This window comes from Podarcis melisellensis, assembly GCF_964234715.1.
Source record: "Podarcis melisellensis genome assembly, chromosome: 1".
In the NCBI taxonomy this organism is placed as follows: Eukaryota; Metazoa; Chordata; class Lepidosauria; order Squamata; family Lacertidae; genus Podarcis; species Podarcis melisellensis.
Genome location: NC_138528.1, coordinates 92,099,984 through 92,119,267, shown reverse-complemented (window position 1 = coordinate 92,119,267; position 19,284 = coordinate 92,099,984). Strand labels below are relative to the sequence as shown.

General features: G+C 39.1%; 2 protein-coding genes across 4 annotated transcripts in view; both read left to right on the top strand.

The window, feature by feature from the left end:
- Positions 1 to 10,149, top strand: part of SNX4 (sorting nexin 4) — a 29,615-nt gene extending 19,466 nt beyond the window's left edge. The window contains exons 9-14 of the mRNA XM_081925301.1: positions 667 to 732; positions 2,463 to 2,552; positions 2,976 to 3,075; positions 4,722 to 4,867; positions 7,847 to 7,961; positions 8,322 to 10,149. Of these exons, the coding sequence (XP_081781427.1) occupies positions 667 to 732; positions 2,463 to 2,552; positions 2,976 to 3,075; positions 4,722 to 4,867; positions 7,847 to 7,961; positions 8,322 to 8,369 (565 nt within the window). The 3' untranslated portion in view covers positions 8,370 to 10,149. The remainder of the gene's footprint in view (positions 1 to 666; positions 733 to 2,462; positions 2,553 to 2,975; positions 3,076 to 4,721; positions 4,868 to 7,846; positions 7,962 to 8,321) is intronic.
- A 4,044-nt stretch (positions 10,150 to 14,193) lies between these two features.
- Positions 14,194 to 19,284, top strand: part of ZNF148 (zinc finger protein 148) — a 39,117-nt gene continuing 34,026 nt past the window's right edge. For 2 of the 3 annotated variants that reach the window (XM_081924979.1, XM_081924977.1), the window contains exon 1: positions 14,195 to 19,279. The gene's annotated coding sequence lies outside the window, so the exon portion shown is untranslated. Of the gene's footprint in view, positions 19,280 to 19,284 lie in introns of all 3 variants that reach the window. The other variant, XM_081924980.1, reaches the window with a different exon arrangement.

Sequence of the window (19,284 nt, the reverse complement as noted above, 5' to 3'; positions counted from 1 at the left end):
ACGACATACCAAAATAATATAAGACGTTAAGAAAATATTACTGAAACTCATGGACACAATGTTGCCAAAAAATAACAGACTATATTTGGTGAAAGGTTAATTTAGTAGAGCTGAAAGGCAAGTGCCATCTTTGTTTTAAAACCCTGCTATGGATCTGGTGATAACAAATAGGCACAATCAAACTCCATCAAAGTATGTTTCAGGCTATGGATGAGGAAATATTTCTTTTTAAAATTAAAGATTTATTCAGTAGGAAATTTAGTGATAACATAAAGGTGAGAAAGAGTGCTTCTCTCTCAACTTTTGGGAAGTCATTTGTTTTTAAGTGTAGTAAAATAACGTGGTGATGCTTTCCAGTTTTAAATGTTCAAACAAGCTTCTTTTGGGGGCCTTAAACTGTTGGGAGTTCTCAAAAGTCATATTTTACATGTGGTGTTTAAGACAGGATAACATATCTTATAACAGACTTTCAAATTTTGCATTCAGAACTACTGCTTGCTCGGAGGAAGTACAGCAGTTTAGCCAAGTATAACTTGGAGGTTTCTCCATATAGATACCACCTGGGGAGAGACTACATACAGGATGCAGCTTATTAACTTTCTCACCCTTCATGTGTTATGTTGTTTCTTATTTAAAGGTTTTTTTCCTTTTCTTTTTTGTCTCTAGTGAATGGAGTGCAATAGAGAAGGAGATGGGGGATGGGCTGCAGAGTGCTGGCCATCACATGGATGTGTAAGTATTGACTATCTGAGAGTTGATGGAATCCAGATGGACACATTAAGAAGGGGTGCATGTGTAGGAAAATGTAGTTTTGAGAAGATGGTGTGTTTTGAAAAATAGCACTGTAGGCTGTTCAGTATTTCATTGGCTTTAGCTGTGGACTGCTTCAGAATCTGTTGCATTAAGTAGCCCAAGGAATCCCTGGTGACTTAAAAAGGATTTCTTTTTATTATTATTTTGAAACTATAGAAGAAGTTGGAAATGCTTCCAGAGTTTCCTTTAAGCTACTATGCCAGAAACTGGTAGAATGAAACCTGATGTTCTTCATTTGTTTGACAGCAATAGCTGTTCCATAGATACTATATAACTTTATAGGTTTGTTTTTTTAAAAGTCACATCTATTTATTGCCTGAATTTTTAAATGGGTTCTGTAGGGAATTTAAAATCTGAGGAATTTTCAGTTATCCTAATATGTTGCCATTTAAAGCCCTACATGTTTCAGGCCCCAAGTATCTGAAAGATTGCCTCTTTCCCTACAGATTTGGGTGATGAAATTGGCAGAGGGTACCCTCTTGGTAGTTTCTCTATCCTCAGTGGCTGGAGACCTGTGAGAGAGCATTCTTTGTGGCAGCCCCTGAGCTGTGGAACTCCCTCCCAACAGTGGTGTGTCTGGCACCTTCACTGTACAGCTTCCAATGAATGTTCTTTACCTTGACCATTGATATCTGAGGTGTATATTGTCATAAAGTATACATCTATTTTTAGGACTCACCTTTTTGTGATTGAAAGTTGTTGTTAACTGTTTAAATATTGTGTTTCAATGGTGTAACTCACCTGGGATCTTATGGTGGTCTTAGGGATCTTAATGTAAAATCATCATCATCATCATGAACAACAACATCATGTAGGCAGAGCTATCAACATGTTTATTTTGCATTGATCAGTACGGGAAGGTAAAACTTGAGGCTTATTCTCTCTCATTCTGAAGCCAGTGGGACTTAAAACTCTGCTTAAGCAGTCAGCAGGGGCTTTGACCATAATGGCGATGGAAGGGGTTGGGGGCTGCGGGCTGCTTTTCTCTCTGGCTATCTTTGCATCTGTAATGCCTGGAAACCAAGAGTAACAGCTGAGGCTCTTAGGAAGCCAGAGCCTGTCTATCAAAGTTAGCTGATCCTCCATCTCAAGGATTATAGTTTCAAGAAGTGTCCCACTGAGTATTCTTTTAAGTCTCTTCAACATTTTGCATCCTGGAAAGCACTGGGGAAGCTTTTTCAAATTGGCAGAACACCATCCCCTTTCTGGTCTGCACTGCAACATTTCTTAAAGTTATTTGGTATAATAGTATTTGATCAGTAGGTGAGCACCAAAATTCTTCTCCTGCTTTATTGGCTACCTAACATAATGTAATAGTTGTCTTGTAAAATTCAGTTGGTATCTTTTATTTCATATTTTTAGCTGCCTGTTTGACTGAAGAGCGACAGTCAAATACTTTAACCTATTTTATTGGGTTTCCCTCCCTTGCAATAAAACTGCTTTCTTTTTAGCAGGAAACATATTACTAATATAAGATTTAATGTTTTATTGTAGAAATGGCTTGGAAGGCTTTTAAGGAGCATTTCTCACAAGTGCTTTTTCGATATATTTTGTTGTTGTGAGAAATATGTTTTTTGACTAGTACATAATTATTTTACAACACTGATGAAGTTTCAGGGGCTCTTTTATCTGTTTTGCTCTCTTAAAAGGTATGCAGCTTCAATTGATGATATACTAGAAGAGGAAGAACATTATGCAGACCAGCTGAAAGAATATCTCTTCTATGCAGAAGCTCTTCGGTAAGCATATTAGCATAATTTCTATGATGATTCTAGTTATGTTTAAAGCATTGCAGTTGAGCACATTTGTAAACAGTTTACAAATGTAAAAGATTATTGTGCAGGTGAGTTCAAAAGCTTGCTCATACATGGAATTCTGGAACAAGTTGTTTCTCAGCCTATTCTCAAGATCTGTTTGTAATAGGGAAATAATGGGGCTCATATAAAAGTGGTTGTATGGGATGTGACAGAGGTGCATATGGCTGTAAAAATGAGTTGAAAGAAACAGAGAGAACAATTCTCCCTAGCATGTCAATTGGATCAGTAATGCATTAATAATGATGATGCGATTATTAAAATTCAGGCTAGATGTTGGTTAGGATGTGCATTAAAAATCTGATTTAAACAGTTGCACATGAATCTCTTTTATTGAATTATTTTTAGGGCTGTTTGCAGGAAGCATGAACTTCTTCAGTATGAATTGGAAATGGCTGCTCAGGATCTGACATCGAAGAAGCAGCAATGTGAGGAATTGGCGACGGGAGTAAGCCTGGTTTCATTTTTTTCCAATTTCCTTTCCAAAATCTAGAATTGGAGAAAGCCAGGTTCTTACACTAAATGGCATTAATGTATTGCTTGCTGACAGGAGACTTGTGAAGGGTCTTACTCAAGTTGTAGATCTTTGTAATTTATTTCACAGCGATTTATGCTGTTCATGCAAAACTTCTGTATGGAAAATGTATGTGTTGACCACAAGGGTGTGTTACATGCTGCTCGATAAAGTGCAGTTTTTGAACTTAGAGGGAGGCAGGAGAGAGGGGGGGGGAGAAACTTTTTACTTTTAGACATTTTAAAATATTATCGAACAACTTCCCTTGTTCAGTGGACTGGGAGGCACCCAGTGAATTTGGATAAACAGGAGTGTTCTGTGTACTTGGTGTTATTGACATCGACATAGTTTATCTCATTGGCAAGATTTTGAGAATGCACAGTACTGCATTCAGAGTACTACTATGGATAGCTCTATTTGTCTAACAGCATATATGTTTGTGGTGATTGTGAGAATGGAGTTGATCATTTGAGTAAGTCAAAGGGGCATGAAGCTGTTTGTTTGGATTTTAATCACATTTTTAAAAAACTGTTATGGAAGGGATGCGTGTCGGGGAGGAATAGAAAGGAAGATATAAGCCATGGGAAATATTACATTTATTGTAAATCATAAGTATGTATGATATAATCTCCTTTTAATTACTGGTTTTTATCCCTTACCTGTTTTAAGTCTTATGTGTTCAGTTTAGCCATATGTTTTATCATATGCTGGTCTGTGACCAAAATAAAGTTTGATACTGATACTCCCTGACCCTACTGGGAATAGAGCAGTATGTAAAAAAATAAAACACTAAGACTGAAACCTTGCATATGGTTACTTAAATCTTTCTGAAACAAATGGAGTAGCTTAACTCCCTTTTAACCTAAACATTCAGCTATAAACATGGACTACTGAAAGAGGAGTACTTATTCAGTAATAGCTTTTTTTAGAGTTGGAGCCACTGTTTCATTGGTTCATTTCACAGAATCCTCTGAACCATTATTTGGAGGACTGTGGACTTGCTCTATGCTTCTCTTTCTTTCCCTGCTTCTCATCTTTATTTCTGCTTAACGTTAGTTTGCCAAGCTAGCCTAATTCGTCCAATTATGGTTGCTTAGAAATGGAGCAGGCAATTGGCTCCAGAGATGGGAATGTGTAAGCCGGCAGCATATTCTTGGTCTGAGTTGTACCATGCTGCATTAAGTAAAGATATATAGTTAAAAATAAATAAATCTTGATTTAGGTTCAACAGTTTGTCTCTTTTAGACAGTGTGAGATCCAACTTGGTGTCATTGTTAAGTGTGTGTGACTTGGATGAGGGAGGTTCTAATTCCCCCTTGGCTGTGAAGAGCACTAGGTGCCCTTGGGGGCAGTCAGCCTAAACTGCTTCACAGGGTGGCTGTGAGGAAATCAGGGTTTGGAAGAACCAAATTTGTCACTGAGCTCTTTGAAAGACAGCTGGGATAAAAATAGAATACATTTTATATGCTGCTTAATATTTTGAAGTTATGTGTGCCCTATAAGCTTTCCTTATTCATGTATTTGGGCACCTTCCCCTCCAGAAAAGCAAATTTCCTAGAACATATGTTTACTGTTTTCAGACTGTAAGAACATTCTCCTTGAAGGGAATGACCAGCAAGCTGTTTGGCCAGGAAACACCAGAACAAAGAGAAGCAAAGATAAAAGTGCTCGAAGAACAGATACGTGATGGAGAGGAGCAGCTCAAAGCAAAGAATTTAGAAAGCCGGTAACTGTTGATCATGTTTAAAGAAAATGTAGGTGTGAAAGTCATATTTGTGCAAGCTGACAGTATGCTGCCAGCATCTGACTATCTTTGGAAACTTTGGTTATCTGTTAAATGCTAAATACGAGGGAAGCAGCTATCTGGGATCTGTCACACAACTTTTATATATTTCTGGTGTTTATGAGTTTTTGCAAAATCTTTCACTTGCAAAAAGAACATATTCAGTCAGGGTAGCCCTATTAAATAGTATGACTTTTGTTGGCTATCACTCCACATTCTTAGCTACTGCTCGTGAGAGAAAGCTGAACACTTTCAAAGCATGTTTCATGGTTTATTGTGTGTGTTCTATTAAGATAGTAATACGTTTAGCAGGCTGGCTTCTCTGTCACAGAACAGAATACAAACATAATGCTTCTTCACACTGAGAAAACTTGGTGACTAAAAAAAATCCCTTTGAGATTTTATAGAAAACATAGGTAGCTTCCTATTAAGGTTAGATTTATTAGCAGGCTACTCGTGAACAAACAGAATGATGTTTTGCTAGGAACAAAAATCTTAGGAAATAAGTGCTGACATTTCCAAAACCAATGTATTTGTTGCAGAGGAAAACAGCTTTTACGATTTCCTGTGTAAGGATTGCAGCTAAGAAGATCAATATGCTCAGTGTTATCTGTACATCTTAGTTTAAAAAAACAAAAATTTTGCACCCAGGGAAACCAGGCCTCATGCCAAGAGTAGTGGATTTCTCTGTGACCTGCATGAATTATGTAAATTTTGTGTATTTGCATAGGTAGCAAGTTCTTAGCAGAATTCTCCCCATCTTTATTATTGTGCATAATTCTGGCTTTGTTAGGCATGAGGCGAGGCAAGGAACTGTATAGGACACTGAAGGCCCCCTCCTTCAGCAGTCCCTCTGGCTTTGAAAGCTTCAGCAGATGTTTCCCAGACACTTCCAAACAGATCTTTGCAATCACAAGCAAATTTTGCTTTTAAAAATGAAAGCTGAGATTCTCAGGAAGCTGGAGTTCTGCTCTCCCACAGAATTGCAGCATACACATGACCCTGAATAATCTATTCCATTTAATGAAGGGCAAGTTTGTATTTTACTTTTGCCATGCAAATTAATAGATGCTGTTCAGGTCTGGGGGGAACATGGTTTGGGGTTGGATTCAGAGAGTAGGCTTATGCTCACGGAATATTCATCACAGAAGGGAGGGTGCTTCTCATCAGTTTTTCCCTCCCCCTGCAACTTATTGTGCCCCTGAAAATCTTCTGTGGAGGATTGGAAAACTCTTCAAAACAGAAGGGAAGATGCAGGGAGAATTGACAAAAATTGCCTCCTCCATCCCCACACACCTTGTTCATTTCACGGAACTGTCAGTTTGGATTGAAACCCCTTTCCCTGAATGGAAAGTTGTGTCTGAGAGCCTCATAAGGCTGGGGAAAGCTGCAGAAAATCACAACTAATGTAATCAAAAAGCTGGAGCAAACTATTATAAGGAAAGTTGCGAAGTATATATACACACACACACACACACACACGTGTGTGTGTGTGTGTGTGTGTGTATATATATATATAAAATATGTATAAAATTATGCATGGTGTGAAGAAAGTGGATGGAGAGAAGTGTTTCTCCGTCTCTCACAATGTTAGAACCTGGGCTCATTCAGTGAAGCTAAATAGTAGAAGGCTCAGGACAAACAAAATGAGGTTTTTTGCACAGCACATAATTAAACCTGGAAGATGTAGTGATGAGACCAACTGGGATGGTTTTAAAAGGGGATTAAAATGATGGCTGTTTATTTCCAGTATCAGAGGCAGTGTGCTTCAGAGCCCTGGTTGCCGGGGAGCATGAGCCGGGGAGTGCTATTGCAGGCATGTTCTGCTTGTGGGCTTTTCATAGCCATTTAAATGTTTGCACACTGTGGGAACAGAATGCTACTCTATGTAGGCCTTTGGACTGAGCAGTAGACTTCCAAGGTCCTTGACACAGTTCATCTGGAAAAAGGTCTGTCAATGAAAATCTGTCAGTGTATTATTGCAGCCCCTTTTCTTTCTTGCATAGGATGAATGTCTACCATTCATTTCTATTCAAGAATGCAAAGCTGATACACTTAAACCATGTAAGTATTGCCTCCAAGCTTTGGGGTCTTGGTTGGATGATAGATAGATAATGACTGTTAAACATACCTGCTGTTCATAAAATGTTTAGAGACATTGACATTTTGTGTCAAAATGATTGGGAAATGCAATCTGGTCACTGAAAAAGGCATCAAGTTTTCAGTTTAGAAATAAAATACTTAAAATGTTAACTCCCATCAGCTGGCCAGTAAAACTATTCAAAACTTTCCAAAGAACAAACAGTGCAGAATACACAAGAGGGAACTCCTGGAGACCACCTTGCTTATTTCCTTCCTCCCCCCACCCCCTTACCCATATTTGTATATTTAGACACTAAGTTGTATTTTAATCCCCAAGGCTGCTTAGGAAATAGTTTCCACATTCCAGAATCCACAGCAATAAAATACTTCCGTGAAAGGTTAAAATTCCAAGTAGCAAGCTGTCCAGATCTCCATCTGAGCCTCGAGCAGTAAAAGAAGCATGAGGGGGGAAATGCATTAATTACATGTAGTCATGTGGCCCCAAAATTTTAATCCAGTATTTTAATCCAAAAATTTAATCCTGTATATAAAACTGATCCCAGTTGAGCTAATTGGAGAATCTGGATTGATAGTTAATGACACATTAAATTGATAAATGCACAACTGCAATTAGTTAGCAAAGATGAGAGAAGGAATCCTGAAAAAATACTGAAAATCACAACCTTTCTTGAATATGTCCCCTTCTCATGAGCAGCTACAGTTGCTTCTCACATTGAGTAGGATGGTGGCAATTGTTCATCCAGTAAATAACAGGATTGATAGCTTGGCCTTACATGATGCAGGCATTTTTTGCACTAATTTGTTTTCCATTTATTGCAGTGACTTTATGAAAAGTGCCTGGACTGATATTGAACGCTTCAAAGAGCAAAAGAACCATGACTTGAAAGAGGCCCTGATAAGTTATGCTGTAATGCAGATCAGCATGTGCAAAAAGGTAAGTCTGTTGGACTAATGTTTTAAACTTGGGAAGCACAGTATGAAGATTTAATACATGTTTCTGCCCTCAGGAAGGGAAGCCTCAGGATACTCCTCTCTGCATTACTCAATAGCCTGCTTCCACAGCCCTATTCTGTTATGCTCTGGGGATAGGAACATTCTGTTTGTGCTTAAGCATAGAGCATGCATTACATGATGAATGTAAGATTTGTGCTCCTCCATCATGTGTAAAATTCCCAGGATTTTTAAGTAGACATGGATGCATGGATTTGGGTAGTTGATTCTACCCAACTGTCAGCTTGAAAGCTTGCTTCAAAACCAGCATTTTCTTTGTTTGTTTTTTCTATTTCCTATGAAGGGAATTCAAGTTTGGACAAATGCAAAAGAATGTTTCAGCAAGATGTGATGTATGGAACTCAGTCCTTCGTGGCAAATTGCCAGATAACAGAAGCACAAGTGCATGAACATGGATACTAAGTTGCTATATTATTAAACCATGGAATTGGTGTATTTGTGAAAGTAGGGCACAAAGAATTGGTCTCTGTTCCTTGATGGCCACCTTGTGGCTTCTTTTGCATGCAGTAGCAAATTGAACATTGTAGTTCTCTCTTGAGGTAAGGCTATAAGGAGGATCCAAGTTGGCTCCAATGATTACATAAACTAAACTGTTCAACATACTAGGCTCTTGAACCACAATCTTTGCACTATGTAAATCATTTCCAGGTACCCCTTCTTCATATGTTGCTGTTTCACAATTGTAATGCTATAAGATATGCTGATGTTTTTCCCATTATTTTTTTTTTGTCATGGCACAAAATTATGTTTTCAAAGTTTAAGCACCATCTGTAACATAACACATGCATTGTGCATCTCTGAAGAAACATTTTTCCAAAAAATTAGCTTAATCTTTATATCAAATTTTTAAACAGTGGGGGTGCTCCATACAATACAATGTGGTGTTTCTGTGCTTGAATTTAAAACCAATAGAAATCTATTATAGAATTTCTCTAATTGCCAGCACATGATTGAACAATTAGCACTGAATAGTTACTGTTACTGACCTCAGTAAAAATGCTTAACACCAGCTTTAAATTTACTCAGCATCATCCATTAGGTTAAAAGTATTTGGTTCTGCATCAATGTGTCTTTTTAAGATTAAGCTGAACATAAAATTATTCCCCTTGTTGAATAGTAACAGCGTTCCACCCCACCTGGAAGAACACTATTAATCTGAATTGCTTTTGCTTACACTTGTAGCAACATAAATGTGAATTGCATTTATATGCATATGCATCTGTTTTGTTTACTGCACTCATTTTGTCCAGTTATGTTTTTTTTTTGAAAGGGAAATGAATAGAATGAATTGTTTGGTGTCTTCTCTGGTACAGTGTGTTCAAAAGCAAGGTTGCTCTTGCTCGCTCTGAATCTAAAAATGCAAGACACCAATTCCCAGCTGTAGGAAAGATCTAATGCACATTTGCTCTTCTGCATAGGAGTCTTTAAAATGTCACTTGAGTAAATGTGGAATCATGCCAGACATAATTGTAGCAAAGCTTCTGAGATTAATAGTATTCATTTGTCAAGTATGCATTTAATTATTTCGGATGATGACACTGTATTAGTTTACATATTCCAAAAAGAACTACTTAATCTGTTTATTTCCCCCAAATCAGATCTTGTTTCTTGCTGCAGTTATAAAACCAGGTTTCCAGAGTAAAATGTTTTCAGCTAAATTTATGTAATTTTTGATGTATGGTTTTAAAGGTTAACAACTTATTTTAAGAATGGTTTCATCTTTATTGTTTAAGTGGAAAATTCATCCACCTTAAGATAAATATATCTATTGCCAATCATTCCATTTCAAAGAACTGTAGAATCTGGGTCCTAAAACTGAGTAAAAACTTGTACATTCCAAAAAACAATAAGCAGCTACAAAGTTAGATTTTTCTAGTAAACTTCCTAGAGTAGTCGTGCCTTAATTTAATACCACTAGGCACTTGGAGTCAATATTTTCCATGCACTTGATCTTCCTAGTGCCTTCCCCTATCCCGCCCCTCTATTTCATAAGCTGTATAACTTAAATGTATTAGTATGCCTTTTTCTTGCTAACTGTATTAAATCTGAGAAGGGATCAAAAGGTTGTTGTATGCTTTGTGCCAAATGCTAAATAAAACTACACTTTATTATTTTTTGTATTTTTTGCACTTATTTTGAATTGTCCAATTATTAAAATGGTTGTATCCTATATTGGGCTTCATTTACTTTTTAAGAAGTACATTTTCATTTAATGTGGGACTCAAATTCTTGATTGCTAATATACATCTCTCTCTCCCTCTAAAAAAAAGTAACCTCAAATTCATTTTTGCTCAAAGTAAACTAGTACAGTGGTACCTCAGGTTAAGAACTTAATTTGTTCTACAGGTCTGTTCTTAACCTGAAACTGTTCTTAACCTGAAGCACCACTTTAGCTAATGGGGCCTCCTCCTGCTGCTGCTCCGCTGCTGCACGATTTCTGTTCTCATCCTGAAGCAAAGTTCTTAACCCGAGGAATTTTTCTAGGTTAGCGGAGTCTGTAACCTGAAGCATATTTAACCTGAAGAGTATGTCACCCGAGGTACCACTGTACATCAGTCCTATTTTAGATGAGGATGCTGGTTGATGCACTGCTTCAGATGTAACCTAAAAGATGGATTGGGCTATCAGTAATAAGCTTATTGCCCTCCTGCATTCTCGTTCATTCTCAGTAACAGCAGACTCCCGCATCTTATCTGTCCAATACTTTATGGAGAGTATTGTTTGCAATTTTTAGTTTTTGTAGAATTTAAGGGAGTGTGCATGTTGTTCTCAGACAGTCTTCCATCCAGGCGCTGTCCCAACCTAGATCTAACTAGCCTCAGCAAGGATGCTTCATCATATTGCTGGGGATCCTGTATATAATATATTATTATAACGATGAATTGTACTTCTTGGACTGCCCTCAAAGCAGTGGAGGAGGCAAGAAGGGTACTGCCAATTTCCCCAAGACACTGAAGGAGAGTGCAGCTTCAAGGTACTGTACTAACTTTTTTTATTGGAGCAGACCAAAAAGTCTCGTTAGCAGAAGTTTTCTGTAAAAGGAGAGAACTTTGATATGACAAAAACACAAAACAAGCATTGCATCTGACAAGTTATACCTGAAACACATAAGGCATTAAAAACTTTATGTACTGCTTTAATAAAGCAGGATTTTAGCATTTTTAAAGGTTTGCCTCACTTTGGTTTCTTGAGACTCTGGAGCAAATTGACTTTCCAACATATCTCAGAAAAGCTGGCATCCCCTATAGGCTCTCATTTCACTCTGCAGTACTGTGAACCAAGTCTGTTTCTGTTTCAAATTGGTCTAATTGTGTGTTGTTGAAATGTTGGCTACTCAGCAAAAGGAAAATTGTGTGCATAGCCCATCAACAATGTTTCTACAAGTGTATGGATAGGAACATATTCCTACCGTACCTGCAAATACTATAGCAGTTGATAGAACCTCTCTCTAGCCTGCCATATTTGAAAAACCTTAACTCGTATTAAGCTCAGTTTTAGAGAGTTTAACTGTGTTACTATGGTGCCCAAAAAGACAAGCTGTTAGTTCAGTACATTTTGCTATTTTGAAGTATCCAGGGAAAGCTGTCGGGAGTATGCCAACAATCATAGTGGCTTGCTCTGTGCTTCAGAATGTCAGCATCTATATGAAGATTAAGTATTAGAAGTGGAACATTTACAAGACAAATGGAACATGTGCCTGCATCAACCATTAGCAAGTAAGCTAGCTAATATTAACTATCAACTATCATGGATTTCTCTCCAATAATTTTTCAGACAGGTAAACTAGTAAGCTAATATTTGCATAAGGAATATATACTGCACATAGATGCTCAGATACTTCTTGGGCATTTTGCTTTCTATATTCAGTATCAACATGGTATTCCAGATACCTGTTTTGACATCTCAGACAATTGACTCCTGACTCCAACTACCTTACAGAAATGGATATTTCAACAATAATTTGACAATATTAAACATGCTGGATTGCAAAAATAATTATTCAGACCTGTTTTGTAGCCAAGGACCTCTGTAGTCCCTGCCCCCACTCCACAGTACAGGTGTGAGCTCACAAATTGAAATTTCTGCTATGAAAAATTTAGGACAGATTGTTGGAGAGGTAGATATGGAGCAGCAGCCTTGGATCATCTGAACATTTGCTAGATACTGCATAGCTTCTCAAGGTAAGGAAAAGTTGTGAGGAATAGACTATTCTTTCTGCTTAAAATTTGAGATAGACTGAATAGGCTCTTTGTGCTTTTTAACTCCACTTACCCATTGAACTGTGGTGTCTAAATACTGTATACTCTCTTGTAATTAATTTTTGGGCACAGTTTTGATTTATGAATGTAGTAAAAATTACTTACTGGCAAACAAACACAATTTATAAACCCAGATGTGAATAACCGTACATCTTCCGACTAGTGTCTACCAAAATTTGTTTCTTTAGAATGAAAAGTATTTAGGTAAAAGAAATGTTTGATTACATATTGCCCCCTAGTGTCAAAGTATTCCAAAGTAGCCTAACACACACAAAAATAAGGCAGAACAATTTGCAATGGTTATCACGACATTTTCACAGGAATCTGTAAAGAAATAGGTACCACATAACAAACATCATCTTGTGTGAAAATGGGGTGTTAAAGTCATTGTAAACTCCCCCTTCTAAACAGAGTCTGGAGACTCTGCAACTGTCAAATGCCCCTTCTACCTACAGCTTCCCTCCTGTCCCAGACTCTGCCATAATTCTTCTCTCCTGTTGCATCTAAGTAGGATCCGCATTGTTGAGCAGCTGGGATCTTTAATCTGAACTCTGGAACTGCCAGCCATTATGGAATGCAATTGTTGGCAGAAAAAGGTAAATTACATACTAAGTATCAGGTGTGTTAGGTGAACTGGAAGAATCAAGGCTGAAAGTTTCATATCCACTTCTGATAGATCCACGAGCCACAACTTTTTCAACAGCTCTAGCAGGATGTCAGATTTGTTTCTCTACGTGATCTCAACCTCACCCCTGCTTTCTGTACAGCAAAACAAAAATAAAAAATTCAGGGGAGCACAGATTTATTATTTCTGGCCTGATGCTGAAGGCTTGCACATGCCTAGTGCTGCAATTGCTGGACTGTGTGTTAAACCATGGTTAAAATGAAACAGGTATGGCAGGAAAAACAGCAGCATACAAGTCACTACAAGCTTTTCAAGGAGATCTATATATTAGTTCAAGGGTTGCCATAAAAGCCACAGGCAAAAAATTATATACTGTACCGGATTTTTTTGGTTTATGTGGTTCCATAGAATTGGAAAGGTGTTGCAGATTTACTATGTGGTCTGCTTTCAGGACACCCCCAATTCAAAATGGTGGCTAAAATGTTATTTCCCTTACAGTTCTGACACGCTCAAAGAGACTTGAAGGGGAACTGATCCATGTTTGTTGTTGTGTTAGCTGTGTGCTACCGTGGGAAAGACTAAATGCAACATATGGCAGGTACATTACTGATAAAAGTACAAGATGGGAAGTGTGCCCTTCCTTCAACATTTTTCCCAGATGTAATGTGCAACGATGATTCATGTTAGTCAGAATACACAAACCAGTACAATAACAAATAAATAAATGTGCCAAAATTAATAATTTATTTCATATCAGTGGAAGGTGGCATATTATGTAATGAACTAAATATTCAGCTGTATGCTACATGAAAATAAGAGTAAAAATCAGAGCTTGTTCTAAGCAATCCTTAAGCCATTTTCACATATTCTGTAGCCAGACTGCTCTGTTTGTATCTGGCAAAATATGCAGCGCTTCATGTCGCATGGTTACATGTTAGAAATGTCTAAATTTTTAGTCTTTTCGTTATAGATGTGCAGCCATTCGTTATAGATGTGCATCCTTTTTAGCTGAAGCTATACAGTGGTACCTCGGGTTAAGAACTTAATTCGTTCTGGAGGTCTGTTCTTAACCTGAAACTGTTCTTAACCTGAAGCACCACTTTAGCTAATTGGGCCTCCTGCTGCCGCTGCACCGCCACTGCACGATTTCTGTTCTCATCCTGAAGCAAAGTTCTTAACCTGAGGTAATATTTCTGGGTTAGTGGAGTCTGTAACCTGAAGCTTATGTAACCCGAGGTACCACTGTATGTTGCTCCTTCTATGACGCATAGAAATGTCTGTGATATTTGCAAATATCTCTATTAATATGTTTCTCTTTCTCCAGCAGCCTGTATAATTTTTGCAACACTTGTATCATTGGTTTTTTGTGCCGCTTGGCTTCTTACACAGGACATGTAAGGTGGGGAGCACAATCTACATCTGTTTTCTGCCACATCTGACAACATTTTAGTGTCTCAGTTACATATATACTGTTAAGTCTAATTCTACTAGATTATACAGGCTTGGGTTTCAGCAAGCAAAGCAAAACATTGCTTGAAATAAACTTCCAACAATTGTTCCTGCTCCTAACTTGCCTATGTTTTAAATGTGTGTGTACTGAAATTGCCCTCTTGCGTGACCATGACAGGGCTTTTTAAATAATTTGTATGTCTTGCAGCCTGATCCTGTAGTTTTTTGGAAGTAATTCTCACTAAATGAACTGGTGTCAATTTAAGATTGAGGGTGCCTATTTAATATTACTACATATAGCATGTTTGTGCCACATTGGTGGTTGTTACTATAGAATCAATTATTGAAGTGTGTGTGTGTCCATCCATCTTTTGTGTGTTAAAATAACCTTTTAGATAATGTTTTGAACATTAACATTCTGAGAATGTATTATTTGTACAATAATAATATGGTGTGATCTTTGATAAGCTGTTACGAGACTGGGTTAATCCTGAAAGGTTATGAGATAAGATATAGTTTTGGTTCACTTGGTGTATTATCTCTGCCAGGAACTGGATGGAGGGAATATGTCACAGTCATTGTCGATTCTACTCAACCTCTTCGTAGCTTTTCATACCATCACATGCTATGTTTCTGGACTGGGTGGCTGTGATGAAACTTTGGAGCCTGTTTTATGGTGGTTCTGGTCCTACTTGGTGGAGCAGTTCCTGAACATGGTGCTGGGGCAACTCCTGTTCAGTGCCTTGGCTACTGACCTATGGTGTCCCTCAAGTTTCAACTTGTCCTCCATGGTATTTAACATCTACATGAAACCATTGGGTGAGATTATCCAGGTCTGGAGGGTTCAGTATCAGCAATATGCAGATGACACCCTACTCTATATCTTGTTTCTATCTAATTTCAATGAAGTTGTTCAAATTCTAAGTCCAAACCCAACATTGCTAATGGTCGTGGTGAGGGTAAATAAATTGAATTTCAATCTGCAAAAAAAAGAGGTTCCCCCAGTCATAATTTGGATGCATTCTTCAATTCAGCCCGGAACTTGTAAAACCAGTTTTGCACAGTGACCAGGAGCATTTGCCCAGGTATGACTACTGTTTCCATTCTTGGATGTCAGATCTAGCCATGGCAACACACGCCTTGGTTATATTGTTAGGACAGCTGTAACCACTGGTTCTGTATTTGAAGAGTGTTTGAAAACCTCAGCTGCTTCAGAATGCTGTAGCCAGACTATTGACCAGAGTCTGTCATAGACAGCACATGTTACAATAGCTTAATAAGCTACCTGTTTATTTCTGGGCACAATTCAAAGCGCTGACATTTGAAGAACATTTCATGGAAACTCAAGAGAACACCTTTGTGCCTGTTCCCTCTGTAACTGTGTTCAGGATTGCAGCCTAAGTAAAAATATTTAGATTGTATTTCATAAAATGATATTAAAATATTTGTGGATATTTATTCTATGATTCCTGTGAAATGTTTATAAATTGTTTGTATTAGTTCATTTCAGTGTGAGATACTAGTTCAGGCCCAACAGTTAAGGAAATAGTTTAATTTGGTGCTCATTAATTACTAGTATTTCAGTTTTGTGGTCTACAAACTGCAAAAGGGTGCAATCCTGGCACACAGTGTGACAGGCAGGCGACTCCAGGAATATCAACTGGCCATCACTACTGATTAATCAAGTTTATTCAGCGATACACAAAGTCTTGAGAGATGATAATCTCAGCACAACGGCACTACCATAGTAGTATGTTGCTGAAGATCTTGGGAGTGTGGGAGAGCTGTGGAAGTATCAGAAACATCGCAGACCTGCTGACATTTGTTCCAGTGCCTTCACCATAATTTCCCTGCAATTTAACTAACTACAGGCTGCCAAACAAATTTGAGAAAGGATTCCAGATGATGCAGCTTCGGAAAAAGGAGTGGCTTTTGTTGCGCTGGAGGCCTTTCATTCTATTTCTCATTAGAGGCAAAGCTAGTCATGATGGTGGCAGGCTGTGTACTTAAACCCAGATCTGTCCCAGTCATGTAGAAAATGAGAGTCTGGTATTAACTGGAAAAGGATAACATGGGCTGGGAGACGCTAACACTTTTTCTCCCACTGCCCCATAGCTTATTATCCACCAACCCTACAAGCAGTGTGATTGGGACAGATGCAGGCTTAAACATCTTTGTTTAAACATCTTTTCTCCTTATGTCTAGCTTGGCTCTGAGGAATCTAAATTCCTTTTTAAAAGATGCAACAAAGGAAAGAAGCTGGAAGCAGAACAAAATTTGTCAGCAAAGAGGCAGCGCCTGTAAAAAGTGGAACATTCTATAAAAAGTATATTACACTTGAGTATACTATTATTTACATATTCATGTGTCTCTTCTCTTTGTCTCCAGTACACTCTCCTCAGAAGGAACATCATCAAATAAAAGTCTGCCCTGGAACTTCCTAATACTCATGGATGTGGGGAGTATAAAATGCTGTCTATAAGTGCATCCACACTATTTCCTATGGAAAATATGGCATCTTTATTACATTCTCTTCAACTGTTGCTCTCCTGTGTTTCATCAGTCTACCCAGAAAATTAGACTCCTGTGGAAGCAACAGCACAGCACTGCAATATCCAATATTTCCCATCTGTGTTAAGAGGCATGTAAAGTGGCCTTGATGTGTTAGGGATATTATTTATTTGTTATTCCATTTATATCTCATCTTTCCTCCCTCAAAGTAGTGTACATTGTTATCTACCTCCCCATTTTATCCTCATAACAATCCTGTGAGGTAGGTTAGGCTGGGTGTGACTGGCCCAAGGTCACACAGTAAGCTTCATTGGTGAGTAGGGATTTGAACCCCAGGCTCCTAGGTCCCAGTCTAGCACTAATTTTACCTATTACCTTTCTGGTTGGGGCCATTTCATTTACACAGCTTTTTGGCAATATTTAATTTGTATATTTGCCTACTTTAAAAAAAAAGAAATTGAGCAACAGCACACGAATGAAAAAAGTCTTAACTCAAATGTACAAAATGATTTTTAAAAGCCCAAACTGCCGTTTCAGTCTGTGCCATTTTATCACTGTGTTTGTTTGTTTTTTCCATTTTACCCTTTTCATCTACTTTTTAACATAACTGAAGTAATTGTGCAGTGCCCCTGAAATGGAAAAAGTGCTTTGGTATGAATTTTTTAAATGTTTGGAAAAAGATAATCAAAAAATGCTGTGCTCAGGTGAATTGCCTCTTTCCTGCCCATAAAGCTGCATCACACTTAGTAGTGTAGATGAAACATACAACACTTTTAACCAAAAAATGTGAAAAGTCAATTACAATTCTGCATATATCTAACAGTGGGAGGACTACTGGGTAGCGTTAAGAGCCACCAGTTAGGAAGTACCCCATATGAGAAGTGCAGTTTGTGTGTGTGTTTAGCATTGCAGCCTAAGTATCTTATTGTTAGCTGCTTGCTTAGGATGAGTAACAGTTCTGGGCAAATTGCCTGTCAGAGTCACCACTCAATGTATATGTGCATAGATGGGCTGGTATATATTTTTTAATACTTGTAAAAATGCCATGAGTATAGATTGTAGGCTTTTTTTTTTAATACGTTGTCTCTTCAGCTTTGTAATGCAGCTTTCCCCAACTTGGTATCCACCAGATGTATTAGAGTGCAACTCAACCACCCAGAAACAAAGGAAATGCTGGGTGGAGCTGATGGGAGTTGTAGTGACAAACTTCTGGAGAATAGCTCTAGCTCTAGCAGCATGATCTAAGCATGCTGTAGGGATTATGCAGGTGCTGGGAGGCCAAAATCTCACTACAACACATCTGAATTCATCCTAGAAGAGGAAACTACCAGCTGTTTAGTCACTCACTACTGTATTGAAATGAACCTACCTGATCCATTAGATCAGTAGCAGGCTTTGCTTTCTGGCTTACTGTTAGTGAAGACCAGATTGGTGGGCATCGGCAACAGGGCCTTTTCAGATGTGGCTCTGCAACTGTGGATTTCTCTTTTTATAAATTATAAATTATTTCTGGCCAACTCTTGCATGATGATGCTGGTGCACTTTTTTGTGTGCCTTACCGTGTTCCATCTACGGTTTTCTTGTCAGTTTGGGGACATCGGGTGTGTGGAATAACCCAAGATAGGACTACCTAACACCCTTTAACCTTGTTCACCCGAATGCAGTTGTAGCATCTACTCCCTCCCTGCACTCTCCTCTGCACTTTTTAGGTAGGCCCCCTTGCTATTCTCTTCTCTCCCCACCTCCTTGATCTCCAAGTGCTGAATTTCAAGTCAGAAGTCCAAGCTGACCTAGAAACCACACCGATTAATCGAATTAGTCTTTGACGCTGGTGGCTGCAGTTCACTCCGAGATTTGGGATGGAGGGGCACACGCTCAGAGTCCCCAGCACCCAGAAACAAGTCCTGCGGCTGAGACCTCCGAAGCCTTCCCCTTCCCCTCCCTGGGCCTTCCACTTCTCTGTTACTACTCCTCTCGCTCTTTCACCCACCTTCCCTTCAGGGGGAGAGAGCAGCAGCAGCTAGCCCTGCTTCTGGTGGCGGGTTCGGATCCTGCGGGCGATTTCCCAAGCTGCACCGCGGCGGCGCTCTCTCGCTCTCTCTCTCGGCCCGTCGCTGTCACCGCCAGTAGGAGGCTGAGGCGGCTGCGCTTTCCCCGACCGGCCTGCCGCCCGCCGCCGCCGCAGCAGCTTCTTGCAGGAAGGGAGCCATCGCTGCTGCTGCTGCTTGCTGCTGCCGCCGCCATCATGGTGCCCGGGGCAGGAGCCGGAGCCGCGGCCTGGGGGCTCTGAGCCCCCCATCACCTCTTCTTCCCCCGCCGCCCTCGCCTTCCTCTGCCACCGTCGTCGTCATCGCGCCGCCGCCGCCGCCCTACTCTTTCCCCAGCTTCGGGCCGCCGGTAAG